The sequence below is a fragment of the Dreissena polymorpha genome, chromosome 4 (genome assembly GCF_020536995.1).
Source record: "Dreissena polymorpha isolate Duluth1 chromosome 4, UMN_Dpol_1.0, whole genome shotgun sequence".
In the NCBI taxonomy this organism is placed as follows: domain Eukaryota; kingdom Metazoa; phylum Mollusca; class Bivalvia; order Myida; family Dreissenidae; genus Dreissena; species Dreissena polymorpha.
Window position 1 is genome coordinate 19,285,482 of NC_068358.1, and position 14,739 is coordinate 19,300,220.

The 14,739-nt window shown below is 35.3% G+C and overlaps 1 protein-coding gene across 3 annotated transcripts; it reads right to left on the reverse strand.

Moving 5' to 3' along the window:
• Positions 1–295: 295 nt before the first annotated feature.
• On the reverse strand, positions 296–13,282 carry LOC127880087 (uncharacterized). Of its 3 annotated transcripts, none has more exons than XM_052427319.1 (8): positions 13,054–13,282; positions 12,100–12,229; positions 10,813–10,939; positions 6,928–6,961; positions 5,899–6,036; positions 4,771–4,855; positions 2,885–3,075; positions 296–1,309 (listed from the first exon to the last, which is right to left on the reverse strand). In XM_052427319.1, the coding sequence occupies exons 2-8, from the start codon at positions 12,119–12,121 to the stop codon at positions 977–979; spliced, it is 930 nt and encodes a 309-aa protein (XP_052283279.1). In that variant the 5' UTR covers positions 12,122–12,229; positions 13,054–13,282; the 3' UTR covers positions 296–976. The 3 variants fall into 3 exon arrangements, with proteins under 3 accessions (XP_052283279.1, XP_052283278.1, XP_052283277.1); XM_052427318.1 differs by having other exon boundaries at positions 10,813–10,964; XM_052427317.1 differs by lacking the exons at positions 12,100–12,229; positions 13,054–13,282 and having other exon boundaries at positions 10,813–11,271.
• Between the last annotated feature and the right edge of the window lie 1,457 nt (positions 13,283–14,739).

Consider the following 14,739-nt stretch of genomic DNA (forward strand, 5'->3'; position numbering starts at 1 on the left):
GACCAACCAACTGACATGTGCAAAACAATATACCCCTCTTCTTCCAAGGGGGGCATAAATATAATAAAATTTTTAGTAATCTAAATTAAATAAAAATTGCTAGATTGTATTTTCCGAGAAATTATCGGAAAACATCGTTAAAGTTAAAGGGTATCTGCCAGCTTATGCCATTATAACACAAATGTTAAATGACAAAAGCTGTTGCCCGGTTCACGGCACGCGGAGCCTACCCTATTGTGAACCAAAATCTTTTTGTGTATTTCATTCTAGTAGTTACCTTGACATAGGACAGACACATTGGTTACTTTTATGAAACAATTCTTATAAAACTTGGTATACAAATTGCGACATTGTTGCCCATTTGTCCGTCAGTCCATGTCCGAATAGTAGCTAAAATTGAGAAAACTCAGTAAGATTTCATGAAACTTAATATTCACATAATTTTTAAATACACAAAATAATACATTGACCATTTTAATTTTGTGATAAAACTTGGTTTTCAAATGAACTCAGAAGAGCAATGTGATATTTATTTTGTCCCTACCGTTTTCACATGAAGGGATTTACGGTTGACCCACTGTCAATCGGTCTGTCAGTCAAATAAACCTGGATCTGGTTACAATGTTTTCCTAAGATTTCACCAGGTTACCTACTTTTTGGAAACACTCAACCCAGGCTTACTCAACCAAGATGAGCATGTCGATCAGGTTTCATCAACATTGAGTCGAAAAAAGCCTGGTTTCTTCCATCACCTGATGATCCTCTAACACAGCAAGTCAATCCTCGAATGTCCGAAATATGTTCTGGTTCTTATAGTGGCAGACAAAAACAAGACCTATGATTTTAAGTAAATTTGTTATGTTCATATAAACATTAATTATTCCAACTATTTTTTTAGCTCATATATGTTGTTATACAATTGTATTAAACATGGCCATTTAAGTCTTTCATAAGATTCTAACTAAACAAATGAGTTTTAATTTCTTTTAAAACTCTTGATGCAAGCAAACGATGAACGGCAGTATTGGGGGAAAAAACTGGCAGACAATATGTATTTGACCATCAAAACTAGAGAAGACTGAGATAAAGATATGCAGAAAATGAAGCAACACCAGTTCATACACAGTGCTAAACTCACATCATAGAGATGTTTAAGTTCATGGTTTTCAAGACTATTAAAGCTCAGGACTTTGGTACAGTCTCCCCATCTACAGCATTTCTCTTGAACCACATGAGAGATGATATGTGCATCTTGCTGTCCTATGGAGTGGAAGTCTTCCTTGCAGGATATCCATTTGCACGAATACTCCTATAACAAGCAACTTTGTAAACTGCAGATTGGAAGCCAAAGTCAATTACTGTAAAACCATTAAATTTCGTGTGGCACGAATTTTCGTGGATTTCGTTGGTCCGCTGAACCACGAATTCAAGTACCAACGATTATTTATACATTCCTAATGCCATTTCCGACATTTTCTTGTGTTGTCGGTTATCCGAGATATTTGTTTTTGAAATATTTACTTCACTTCAGTAGGTCATATTACACTATATCTATGAGTTTTTCTTTTTTATTCATCATCGTTAACAGTTTGCAGATTTCTCACATGTGTCAATTAGTGCCAATTTAAATTTAAAGAGACTTAACATCTTTCACACATGTATTTTGGGGACCTTATAAACTCAATTGTTACTACTAGGGGACCGATTGCGCTGATATTTGCAAATATTGTCAAAACAACATTGATGGCAATTAGCGAGCGGGGCCCCACCAGTGCGCCGCTTAATCGCTCTTATCGACAATTATCACCAACACTTTAATGCTTCAGTGCACATTAACCTCAAGTCTTACGGACAACACAGATTAGCAGGTTATGTCTCGTTTTACTCTGGTTGTTTTAATAACAGTTTAATTATTATGACGGTCAGTCTTTCCCGAAAATTTGAAATCCATGAAATTACGTTTCAACGATAAGTTGTTTTTTTTTAATTTGCAATCAACGAAATTACGTGTCAACGAATTAGTTTTTTTTATTAAACCACGAAATTTCATACAGACGAATTTCTATACGTTTACAGTAACTTACAGTGTCCACATTTTTAACTTTAGTTATAATCATTGACTAAGTTTTTCACAAATGTTATTTTTGATTGAAAATGTTAATGAAAAGGCAAAAAAAAGAGATTTACTGTGAAATAAGTCAATGGAGATAAGCCTACTAATAGCTCTTGGTGTGTATTGTGGATTTCACCATGATTTGTTTAACTCTATTTTTGTTTTATTTATCTATATATTGATATTTTCTATGAGTTCTTTACGCAGATACACATCTAATCAGAGCCTCTGTTTATGTAATAAAAGTATGTTACTGTTCTGTTTTTCTGTTAATAACTAATCTAAAAAGAAAGAAAAAAAGTAAATTTGCACTATTGTATGAATATGGCATACACTTATTTTTCCATGTTGAAATCTTATTAAATTCATGATATGAAGCCCTAAAATGTTTGTAACAAACAGATGGATGGACTGACAGACTGACCGATGGAAAACGCCAACACTATATCTCTCTGGCTTTGGAAAGGATAATGATTCAACAGAAAGTAGAAATCATCAAAAAAACTTGATGCATCTAAGTTAACTTAGCAATTAGTGAGTTCAATATGTCCTTTAACTGAACAAAAAACAGATGTTTCAAAAACTTAACATGATTTGTCATTTGTTGCAAATATTAAGAAGCACTTACAGGTCCTGGGTTTCAATCACCAACATATGATAAAATAGTTCTCAGTAACAAAAGGCACAAAAATGCAAGAAAAAAATCACTTTAATGTTAAAATAAATATATATAGTTATTCAATAAACGATGTATATTTTGTCATAAAGTACCGGTCCTGGATTTTTCTCAACATCATTTAAGAGATTTAAGAGCATCAACATCCGCTGGGACAGGTTAACATGTTGTTGAATACACAGCTGCATCATGATGTAATGAAGACCACCTTGTCCACACATAAGACCCAGAATCATCAGCCCAAACATCTTGATCCACATGGTGGGTGGGAAATGTTTGTATGTTCCTAAAGAACAAAACATGTTAATGATTTTATCATTTCAAGTATAAAAGGCAAGCCTTCAAATTCTTAGACAGCTTTAACATCTGAAGGTTAATATCACCCTGGCTGTGCAGATCTTGGTAATATACCCATTTAAAAAACATTCCTTAAAGCCACACACCTTGAAATGAAATATCTGGCATAGTAAATTTGGATATAAATAAGAAACATATTTTATCTTTGCCAATTAGAATATATCTGGTGGTTGCAAGGTAGAAATCCGTCTTTCTTGTGCTTTAAAACTTAAAAATAATTGTGTTTCTCGAATTGAACATGTACGTATACAAATCATACATTCAGTTTTAAAATATAAAAAAATAAATTACTTGCTAACTAGGCTATAGATTTAATGACAATTTTGCACACTTTCAAATTGCATCTATATGTACTGAGTAACATGTATTTCATTTCAAGGTGTGTGGCTTTAATGTAATAAACAAGAGTGCTAAACTGTCACAAGATACACCCGTTTGAAGGTTTTGGACACCATGCTAAACGCTGGAAATGCACTAAGTGACCTAGTTTTCGACCTGGCATGACCTATATCTGAACTTGACTTAGATATCATTAAGACACAACTTCTGCCCAAATTTGGTGAAGATCGGATGAAAACTCTTTCAATTAAAGAGCTTACACCATGCTAAATCCTTGAAATGCACCCTGTGAACTAGTTTTTGACCCAGCATGACCCATATTTGAACTTGAACTAGATATTGTCTAGATACAACTTCTGACCACATTTGTTGAAGATCAGATGAAAACTACTTCAATAAGAGAGTGGACACCGTGCTAAATGCTTGAAATGCACTAAGTAACCTCGTGACCTAGTTTTTGACCTGGCGTGACCCATATTTGAACTTGACCTAGATAACATTTTGACACAATTTCTGACCAAATTTGGTGAAGATCGGATGATAACTACTTCAATTTGAGAGCGGACACCATGCTTAATCCTTGAAATGTACTAAGTGAACCCCTGACCTTGTTTTTGACCCGGCATGACCCATAATTGAACTTGACTTAGATATTGTCTAGATAAAACTTCTGACCAAAGTTTGTGAAGATTGGATGAAAACTACTTCAATTAGAGAGCAGACACCATGCGAAATGCATGAAATGCTCTAAGTGACCTCGCGACCTAGTTTTTGACCCGGCATAACCCATATTTGAACTTGACCTATATATCATTTACACACAACTTATGACCAAATTTGGTAAAGATCAGATGAAAACTACTCCAATTAGAGAGCCACCAATGCTAAATCCTTCAAATGCACTAAGTGACCCCGTGACCTAGTTTTTGACCTGGCATGACCCATATTCAAACTTGACCTAGATATTGTCTAGATACAACTTCTGACCAAGTTTGGTGAAGATCGGATGAAAACTATTTGAATTAGAGAGTGGACACTGTTATGGACGTCGCCGCCCGCCAAGGGTGAAACTATAATACCTCCCGTTTTTTCAAAACCGGCGTATAAAAATAAGTAATATCCCTCACAGGGTTCAGGTCACACAATTAACTTATAGACAATAGGCAATACTTAATTCATTCGCTTCAAACTGTTTCTCTTGACAGATAACAAATGTTCAATCAAATTTTCATTCAAGATCTTGTCACTTCATTTGGTTACAAATTTGAAATATACTAAAATTTGCCTTCATAATGGAAACTTCTATTTTCCAAGCATGCCTTCCACTTCCTTGAGCTGACTTCGTTGAGTTCATGATTAGCAGATGCAATCTGTAAGATTTACTTATAAATAACTCTAAAATAAGTGATTGTTACCCAAAAAATAAAAAAATATAAATTCTTTTGTCTAATTACACACTTTCACATACATAAATATGACACAAGCATAAAGGCCCATAACCATCCAATCAAAATATTCAGAAATAGAGGTGCTCATTATACTAACAGTAATGACTAAGTTTGTATACATGTATGTTTTTTCAACTATGTTTTGCAAAATATTCTCATGCAAACCAGGGTTTCCAATTTAATAAGCCACATGTACATTGCATGTAACAGGGGTAAGACAATGCTAACAAGAAATGTGGTTGTCAGAAACACAATGCCCCCTAATGCGCCACTTTGATTATTTTTTTACCTTTGACCTTTAAGGATGATCTTGATCTTTCACCACTCAAAATGTGCAGCTCCATGAGATACACATGCATGCCAAATATCAAGTTGCTACGTTCAATATTGCAAAAGTTATGAAGAAGGTTAAAGTTTTGGTTAAAGTTTTTGAATTATTTTTTTTGACCTTTGACCTTGAAGGATGACCTTGACTTTGACCTTTCACCACTCAAAATGTGCAGCTCCATGAGATACACATGCATGCCAAAAAACAAGTTGCTATGTTCAATATTGCAAAAGTTATGATGAAGGTTAAAGTTTTGGTTAAAGTTTTGGGACACACACACACACACACACACACACACACACACATGGACACATACAATTACAGACAGGCCAAAAACAATATACCCCCGATCTTTTGATCCGGGGGCATAAAAATAATCCTGGTTGTGTTTTTCAAGCAATCTAGCTAAAACAAACAGGTTTAATAAAATAGAAAGATTAACTAAAATGAACATACCAGTTATATAGGGCTATAACTATCATATTGAGTATGTCAACACAAAATCGTGTCATTAGTTGCTAAAAGATACAGAAAGCATTATATGGGAAAGTGCATGTGTTGACCCCCTTTTTTTGTTACTTTATTTGTACATAAAATGCTTGTCAAGCATACACAAGTTAGTGATTTAAAGTCATACCATTGGTGAGCCTATCAGCTTAATTTTACTCTCTTTTCCAGTCTCTGGTTGCTTGATGTGGCGAGTGCAGAAGTGGCTCAGCAAAGCGTCTTCGTTGGAGCAAACAACCCTGCATTCTGGACACCGATTGTGCGCCTCCTTTAAATATAAAACTTTGTGAAACATAAAAATATATTTAACATTTATTTTTCATCATTTTAACCAATAAATACCTACTAAACAAGAACTTTGACATTAACTTAGATAAGAAAACATATATATTATTTTCAATTAAATTGTTAAACAAGAGCTGTCTCCATAGGATGACGTATGCCCCCAATAAATGCTTTGATAGAAATTATGAGCATTTTTCGAACCCTAAACGCGGACCCTAAGGTCAAGGTCTTGGGGTAAAAATTTGTGTGGGTATGGAAAGGCCTTGTCCATATACACATGCATATCAAATATGAATGTTACATCTGAAGCGACAAAAGAAGTTATGAGCATTTTTCGAAACCTAAACACAAAGTGTGACGGACAGACAGACATCAGACAAACAGACAGAAGGACAGTTTGATCACTATATGCCCTCCTTCGGCGGCATTAAAAAAGTTAATCCAGAAATGCAAAATAAGTCCCAAACTAGAGAGCGGACACCATAATTAATCCTTGAAATGCACGTAATGTAAGAAAGTTAGTTCAAATAACACTGTACACAATTTCAATACTTGCTTAAAGTTAGTTCAAATAACAATGAACACAATTTCAATATTTTCTTATCACTTAATCAATAATTATTATTTAAAAAAAAACATCCTGACAGTCCCCTCACATTTATGTGACTGAACTATCAGTCAAAAAAACGTTTGTTAGCTAACAGGGAGATATCTGTTATGGGAGAAGGTTCAAAATATTTTTGCCATTTCTTATATCACACTGCAAGCGTCAGTGCTACTGGCTCTGGGCATTTTCTATTTTTATCAAACCACTAAATTCAATGTATTTTATTCAGAAAACTTTGCAAAAGACAACCTCAGTGTCTGGACTGACCTGATGCACCAAATCGCACAAGTCAGCTACATCTCTGAAATTATTTCAATACAATCATTTTCATTAATAAAAATAGATAACAAGAGCTGTCAGAGGACAGCGCGCTCGACTATTCGAATGCTTGACAGTATAACGTAAGCCATCATGGGGAAATTGTTCATATTCAATAATTTATTAGATGATCTTTCAAAAATAAAAAAAGGAAAAAAAATAAAAATTTGGGGAGGGGGTAGGGGGGTTGAGAGGGGGGTATAACGTGGGGTGGGGTCATTTATTAGACGATCTGACGATCTTTCAAAAATAAAAAAGGAAAACAAAAAAATTGGGGGGGGGGGGGGTGGGGGGCAGGGATTCTGGGTTGGGGCGCGGGGTATTGCAGTGCTGCAGCTAGGATTTGAAAAAGGCAGGGGGATTTTTTGTCAAAAGGGCACTTTGGACGCGCAGTATTTTGTCAAAAGGGCACTTTCGAGCGTGCGGGTGTTTCTAGAACGCTTCCTCATGCATGTTAATTTATGTGTTATCAATAATTGTAAGAATAAATTATTCCCATTGTCATTAAACAATTCAAATTTAATTACTACAATGAGGAATAAATTAATTACAATGTATTTTAATAAGAGATTTATTAATCATCATATGTAAAAAAAAAAAATAAAAAAAAATTTTTTTTTAAGGGCAGGGGGGGCCCTAGGAAGGTCAGGGCGGAGGTTCGGGAGGGCAGGGCGGGGCGCCCTTCGATTTAGGCCTAGCTGGAGCACTGGTATTGCACGGGTGGAATCCATTGTGGTATTCAGGTAAGTGTTGTTTTGTCAAAGTATTAATAAAATCTTATCATAAATAAAGAAGTTATGTGAATTTAAGCAAAATGTCCAATTCTCAAAGTAAAAAAGGGGCCATAATTCTATCAAAATGCTTGATTCAGTGGTCTAATCTTGTTTATAGGTTGGGGTCATGTTGGAAAACAAGTATGCAAAATATAATAGCAATATGTCAAAGAACATAGGAAATATTTGGGGTAGTACGCAAACTTTAACATAGATTAATCAATAATATGCATATTCTGAGTATAAAAGGGGCCGTAATTCTATCAAAATGCTTGATTAAGTGGTCTGCTCTTGTTTGTAGGTTAAAGGTCATGTTGGTAAACAAGTATGCAATATAACAAAGCAATATGTTAAAGGACATAGGAAATATTTGGGGTAGTACGCACAATTTAACATAGATTTATCAATAATATGCATATTCTAAGTATAAAAGGGGCAATAATTCTGTCAAAATGCTTGATACAGTGGTCTGCTCTTGTTTATAGGTTGGGATCATGTTGGTAAACAAGTATGCAAAATATGAAAGCAATATGTCAATGGACATTGAAAATATTTGAAGTAGTACGCAAACTTTAACATTTGCACGCTCACGGAAACGCCAACGCCGGGGTGAGTAGGATAGCTCCACTATATATATTTCATATATAATAGTCCAGCTAAAATACAGTCAACAATTAAAGAGTTGTTGTCACTGGGAATGTGATCTTGCATATATACACTTCATGTTGACAACATATTATTTTCAATTAAATTGTTAAACAAGATCTGTCTCCATAGGATGACGTATGCCCCCAATAAATGCTTTGATAGAAATTATGAGCATTTTTCGAAATCTAAATGCATTTTTTGAACCCTAAACACGGACCCTAAGGTTAAGGTCATGGGGTAAAAATTTGTGTGCATATGGAAAGGCCTTGTCCATGTACACATGCATATCAAATATGAATGTTACATCTGAAGTGACAAAAGAAGTTATGAGCATTTTTCGAAACCTAAACACAAAGTGTGAAGGACGGACAGACAGACATCAGATAAACAGACGGAAGGACAGTGCGATCACTATATGCCCTCCTTCGGCGGCATAAAAAACGTTAATTTAGAAATGCAAAATAAGTCCCAAACTAGAGAGCGGACACCATACTTAATCCTTGAAATGCACTAAGTGACCCTGTGACCTAGTTTTTGACCCGGCATGACCCAGATGTTGTCTTGATACAACTTCTGACCAAGTTTGGTAAAGATCAGATGAAAACTACTTCAATTAGAGAGCAGACACCATGCTTAAACCTTAAAATGCACTAATAGACCCCATGGTCTAGTTTTTGACCCGGCATGGCCCATATTCGAGCTTGACCTAGATATTGCCTAGATACAACTTCTGACCAAGTTTGGTAAAGATCAGATGAAAACTATTTGAATTAGAGAGGGGACAAGAAAAGTGTGACAGACAGACAGACAGTGAGAAAACTATATACCCACTTTTCTTCGAAAGGGGGCATAAAAAATGTGGAGTAAAATATATACAAATGTGTTCTTTTTCTTTGCAGACTGACTTACCTATCAAAATAGTTACATAAACAAATATGTATAATTATATTGTTAATATTATGCGCATAAATAAAACATTTGCTATTTCATGTAAAATTAATTGTAGACAATGAAACAAGAAACCGTTTGAGACGGGTGATGCTCCACAAAGGTTTTTTTGTCACAATATTGCACTATATATTCAGATAAAAGGAAACGTCTTGAGGGGCATAACTTTGGACAAATTAATACAATGGATGGTTTAGTAACTTAAAAATTTCAAAGGGCCATAACTCTGTAAATAAATCATCTAACCAGAACCCACTAATAACATGCGCATCTCCTCAAGGTAGTTAAGCTTCCCATAAAGCTTCATTGTATTCCAGTCAGTAGTTGGGGAGAAATAGCCCGGACAAGAATTGCACTATATGTACAGTTTATAGAAAATTTCAAAGGGCCATAACTCTGTGAAAAATCATCCGACCATAACCGGCTTATAATATGCACATCTCCTGTTGGTAGCGAAGCTTCCCATAAAATTTCATTGAATTCATGTAATAAGTTGCTGAGAAATAGCTCGGACAAGAATTGCACTATATGTACAATGGAAAATTTCAAATGGCCATAACTCTGTGGAAAATCATCCGACAAGAACCAGCTGATAATATGCACATCTTCTGTTGGTAGTGAAGCTTCCCATAAAGTTTCATTGAATTCCCGTAATAAGTTGCTGAGAAATTGCTCGGACAAGAATTGCACTATATGTACAATGGAAAATTTCAAAGGGCCATAACTCTGTGAAAAATCATCCGACCAGAACCCGCTGATAATACGCACATCTCCTCTTGGTAGTGATGCTTCCCATAAAGTTTCATTGAATTCCAGTCATTAGTTGCTGAGAAATAGCCCGGACAAGAATTGCACCATATGTACAGTAAATGGAAAATTTTAAAGGGCCATAACTCTGTGAAAAATCATCGGACCAGAACCCGCTGATAATATGCACATCTCCTCTTGGTAGTAAATCTTCCCATAAAGTTTCATTGAATTCCGGTCATTAATTGCTGAGAAATAGCCCTGACAAGAATTGCACTATATGTACAGTTAATAGAAAATTTAAAAGGGCCATAACTCTGTGACAAATCATCCGACCAGAACCCGCTGATAATATGCACATTTCCTCTTAATAGTGAAGCTTCCCATTAAGTTTCATTGAATTCCGGCCTTTAGTTGCTGAGAATCCAAAAATTGTTCACGGACGGACAGACGGACTGACGAAGCGGCGACTATATGCTCCCCCCCAAATTTTTTTGGGGGAGCATAAAATGTCAAATTAACATGGATAATAGAAAATATTGTGAAATGCTTTATTTATAAATTAGAAACTAGATAACACTTCTTAAATGATTGCAAGTTTCCATGACTCATTGAGGAATAAACCATGTAAAATGTTAGTTTTGCAAATTTATATAGTTATGGGAAACAACTACATTAAATTTAAATATCAAAGCTTTTTTTTAAATTGTATATGTACCGGTAAAACACCGCTTCATTCGTAAGAATGTCATTTGAGCCTAGATGAAGATACAACTGTTGAACATCCATCTTCCGCAAGTCTCTCAACAATGCATGGCGAAAACGATCACAAGAAAATTTGGCACCTTTGAAAACAGAGTTGGCGAATGTCTGTGTAAATAAATCACAAATATACATGAATGAATACACAAGGAAAATTCATGCTTTGCCTCAAGATTAAAATGAAAAGTTTGCAATTACAATTCCCTACAATCTGTAAAATATTCCACACGCTTAAATAAAATATATAACCATGCAAATTAGTTAGAAAACGCAATGATGCCAATCATTGCACATGATGACATCAGCATAATAAGTTTAACTTTATATTGATGACAAATACTGTAATCATACGAAGCTTAGGACTTGACATTTGAACTGTTTAAGTATAAAGAAATGAAATAATTACATCATTTATAGAAACTATGAGTTTCACGTTTAAATGGTGGCATTTCGTGTTTTCTCAAAAATGTTTACAAAAACAGTAAACATTTAAACGACTGTTGATATCAACATAATCCATTTTAGTTCATTACGTTACAATGTTGCAAAACTTATTAAAAGCTGTTAAAAAAAGACTGGTATACATTTGTATCATGTGTGCCAGATGGCCCTTATTCACAACAGCGTAAACATAACAAAACACCATGTACGACCTAGACGTCTTGAATATTTGACACACGTCGGCACAAAGTGCTCGGGAAAATTTTCCAGCTATTTGTTGCATGATCATTCCCCGAATTGTCTTGAACATTTGACGCGCGTCAGCACAACGTGCATAAGGACATTTTTTCCGACATTTATTCATCCGCATTCATTTTTAATTTAATAAACAGATACTCGTTTTTATGTACATCTTGTTAGGTAGAAAACAATAAAAAATTTACACAGGTGTAGTCTTATTGAAGAAATGTGGGATCAATATTTATTTGTCTTTGTTATAAAATACTACGGCATGTAAGTAGAAAATGTGTACCCAATGACTCAACAACGGCAAGAACAGTTGGTTTTAATATGACGTCATTGCCCAAATGGGTAATGATCTGAATATAACTTCTGGAAATAATCATTACTTTCAGTTTGGAAATGCGATGTCAATGACGCTTTTATAACTGACATATGGATACCGTTTAAACGGTAACCTTTTGTTTATTTCATTAATCATTTTGTTTTAACGTTTAGAAAAATGTGTACATGTGATACCATTAATAGAAACAAACCTGAAACTGTTATTACTGTTCTATACCATTGTCATTACATATTCTCATCAGAGATTGGCAGGCATTTGACAGCTATATCGTCAGGAAGAATATCCTTAATCCGATGAGCATTGGAGTCCCCAGCAATACGGTTCACTTTTCTCCTGTCTTGGGCACCTGAAAAAATAAAAGGAAAATGCTTCCTGACACAACACTGCATCCTGTTCAAAAGAGCCTGCGTAATAAATTTACTAATTATAAAAAGACAAGTCTTAACAACCCAAATACTACCTTAACAATACTATTGCAACAAGACTAATAAGTACGACTAAACTTGTCTTATGTGTATCTAACTACACAAAAAGAATATAAACAAAACAGATCAATCACGCTTTAATAAAAATAAAGGTCACACAAGTTAAAAAGCACTAGTTTTCAATAATCAATAAGTGTCAAAATTGCAATACACTGGTCAGTGTTCAGTGCAAATATCACTATGAACATGATAAAAGTGTCAATTATTGCACTAGTGTGTAACACACTGAATGTGTCCGAATGCGCGAAGCACCTGTTTTTTAATAATTAGTATTAAAGTGTCACTCAAAATTGCAATCCACTGGTAAGTGTTCAATCAATGCAAATATCACAGTCACTATAAACACATCAAACGTGTCAATTATTGCACTAGTGTAAAACACACTGTAAGTGTCCAAATGCGCGAAGCACGTGTTTTTAAAATTTAATAGATCACAAAATGGGTAATAAAACGCACAGTTGAACTTAAGGTGAAAAGTAAACACAAATCCTTCGTTCACTCACACCGAGTTACTAGGACTAGGTCGCGAAAATGAATACCACTTTGAATTATACACTTTACAACGTCGAAATACACCAAATCACAATTAAAAGATAGCTATTGCAAGTTCAAAAACAAAACTGAAATATATAAGCGCCGAAATGACTTCTTAATCTCAAAACAATGTCACAAACGTATACAATACCGGATCTCAACCGTTTGAAAGCTCGTGTGCAATCAAAAGGGGAGATTATTCCAACGATGTTTTTTCTTGTTTCTCCATTCGGTACCCCTCGCACGTTATTTGATTACGCTTTCTTCATATATGGTCATATTACACTCATTCATAACGTTTATTTATAGATGTTTGTGTTGTGACATATATGGTTATGATTACCATATAAGGTAAAGACGGCCAGGGACCAGAGTCGCTCTGCTATACACTACGCTTGCACCGCTTGTTGAACTAATACATAATTATGATTTACAGGCATGCTGTACAATCCCCATTATAATATTAAAATCTTACGCTGGAGCATCTTAAATCGATGACAAGTCCATGCTTACCTTAAATAAGTGTACACTTTATGTTATTGTATCAAATTCCATTTTTATTTTGGCGCCAAACACTACTGTCAGGTGAAGTAATGTATCGTATATTATTTTTGATATTATATTTGCTTTAAGATATGGCTCAATGCTCCGAATGCGGAAAAATGTCGAAGACCAGAGCTGGATTATTGCGCCACATTAGGGGACACGCTAACTTTGGAAACTATAACTGCTGTGGGAAAGCATTTCAGGTAAGATTAAATACCTTAAAAAATAGTTACATTTTTATACAGTTATGCTAACAAACAGATGAACGGCAGAGGCGTATCCAGAAAATTTTCAGAGGGGGGGCTCAACAGGGGAGGGTGCGGGAGGGGTGTCCCCTTCCGTCGTCGATTTTTTTTTTAAATGGCACCTTAAAATGATGCGATTTCCTGCTATCTAATCAGCATTTTGCATGATAAAAGTGCATGTGAAACAAAAAAGAACTTGAGTTCACACATCAAGTGTGACAGACACACGGACAGACAGACACACAGGGGTAAATAAAATGTCTCTCAAACCACTAAAGTGGTGGGAGACATTATCTTTATCCATAACTTTTTTAACGGAGTTAGATGGGTTGACCTCCTATTTAACCTTGTTGGATATCCAAGTAGGTCAACTTAGGTACAACATTAAAATGTTTATGTCCATGTCCTTATGAATGGAAAGCAGGCACACAGCGGACAACCTGTCCTGACCCATTGATGATCTTAGTTTTGTCTTAACAAGTCCTTGGGCACTGATACTCCTTTCACACTCGCATGATGTGACAGGGAACACACATGATATGGACAAAACCGTGTAAATGGCGGGGTACAGCTGGGAATCACAATGTGCAACATAGCCCTGAAGGGAAGTAGGTGGGTTGGGTACACCTTTCCACCTAGCATGCCATATAAAGTGCAACTCGGCAGGGAGGGACAGAGGGGAAGGGAGATCATCATTGAACCATTCAAGTTCACTAGCACTGACAGGATAGGAGCACATTTGTTCAGGTATAAACTTCAATCCCATGGCTGCCTTAGTCTGCAAATCATTTAATTGGGTGTCCATTTCGTTCACAAAAGTGTCAACAAAGGGAGTCGTTAGGTTTCTTGTGTAGTTTAATTCGGGTGTTGCTGCCTCGATGTTGTCACGCTTTAAGAAAATGATTAAGTTTCATATAGCAAAGTAATTCTTCATTTTTGAGTCTTTTAATTTTAAAAACTATGGATGAACATCAAAGCAGTTAGCCCGATTTGTAAAAAAAACAAATCAAAACAAAAAAAAATAATTGCCATTCATTAAGTGTGCA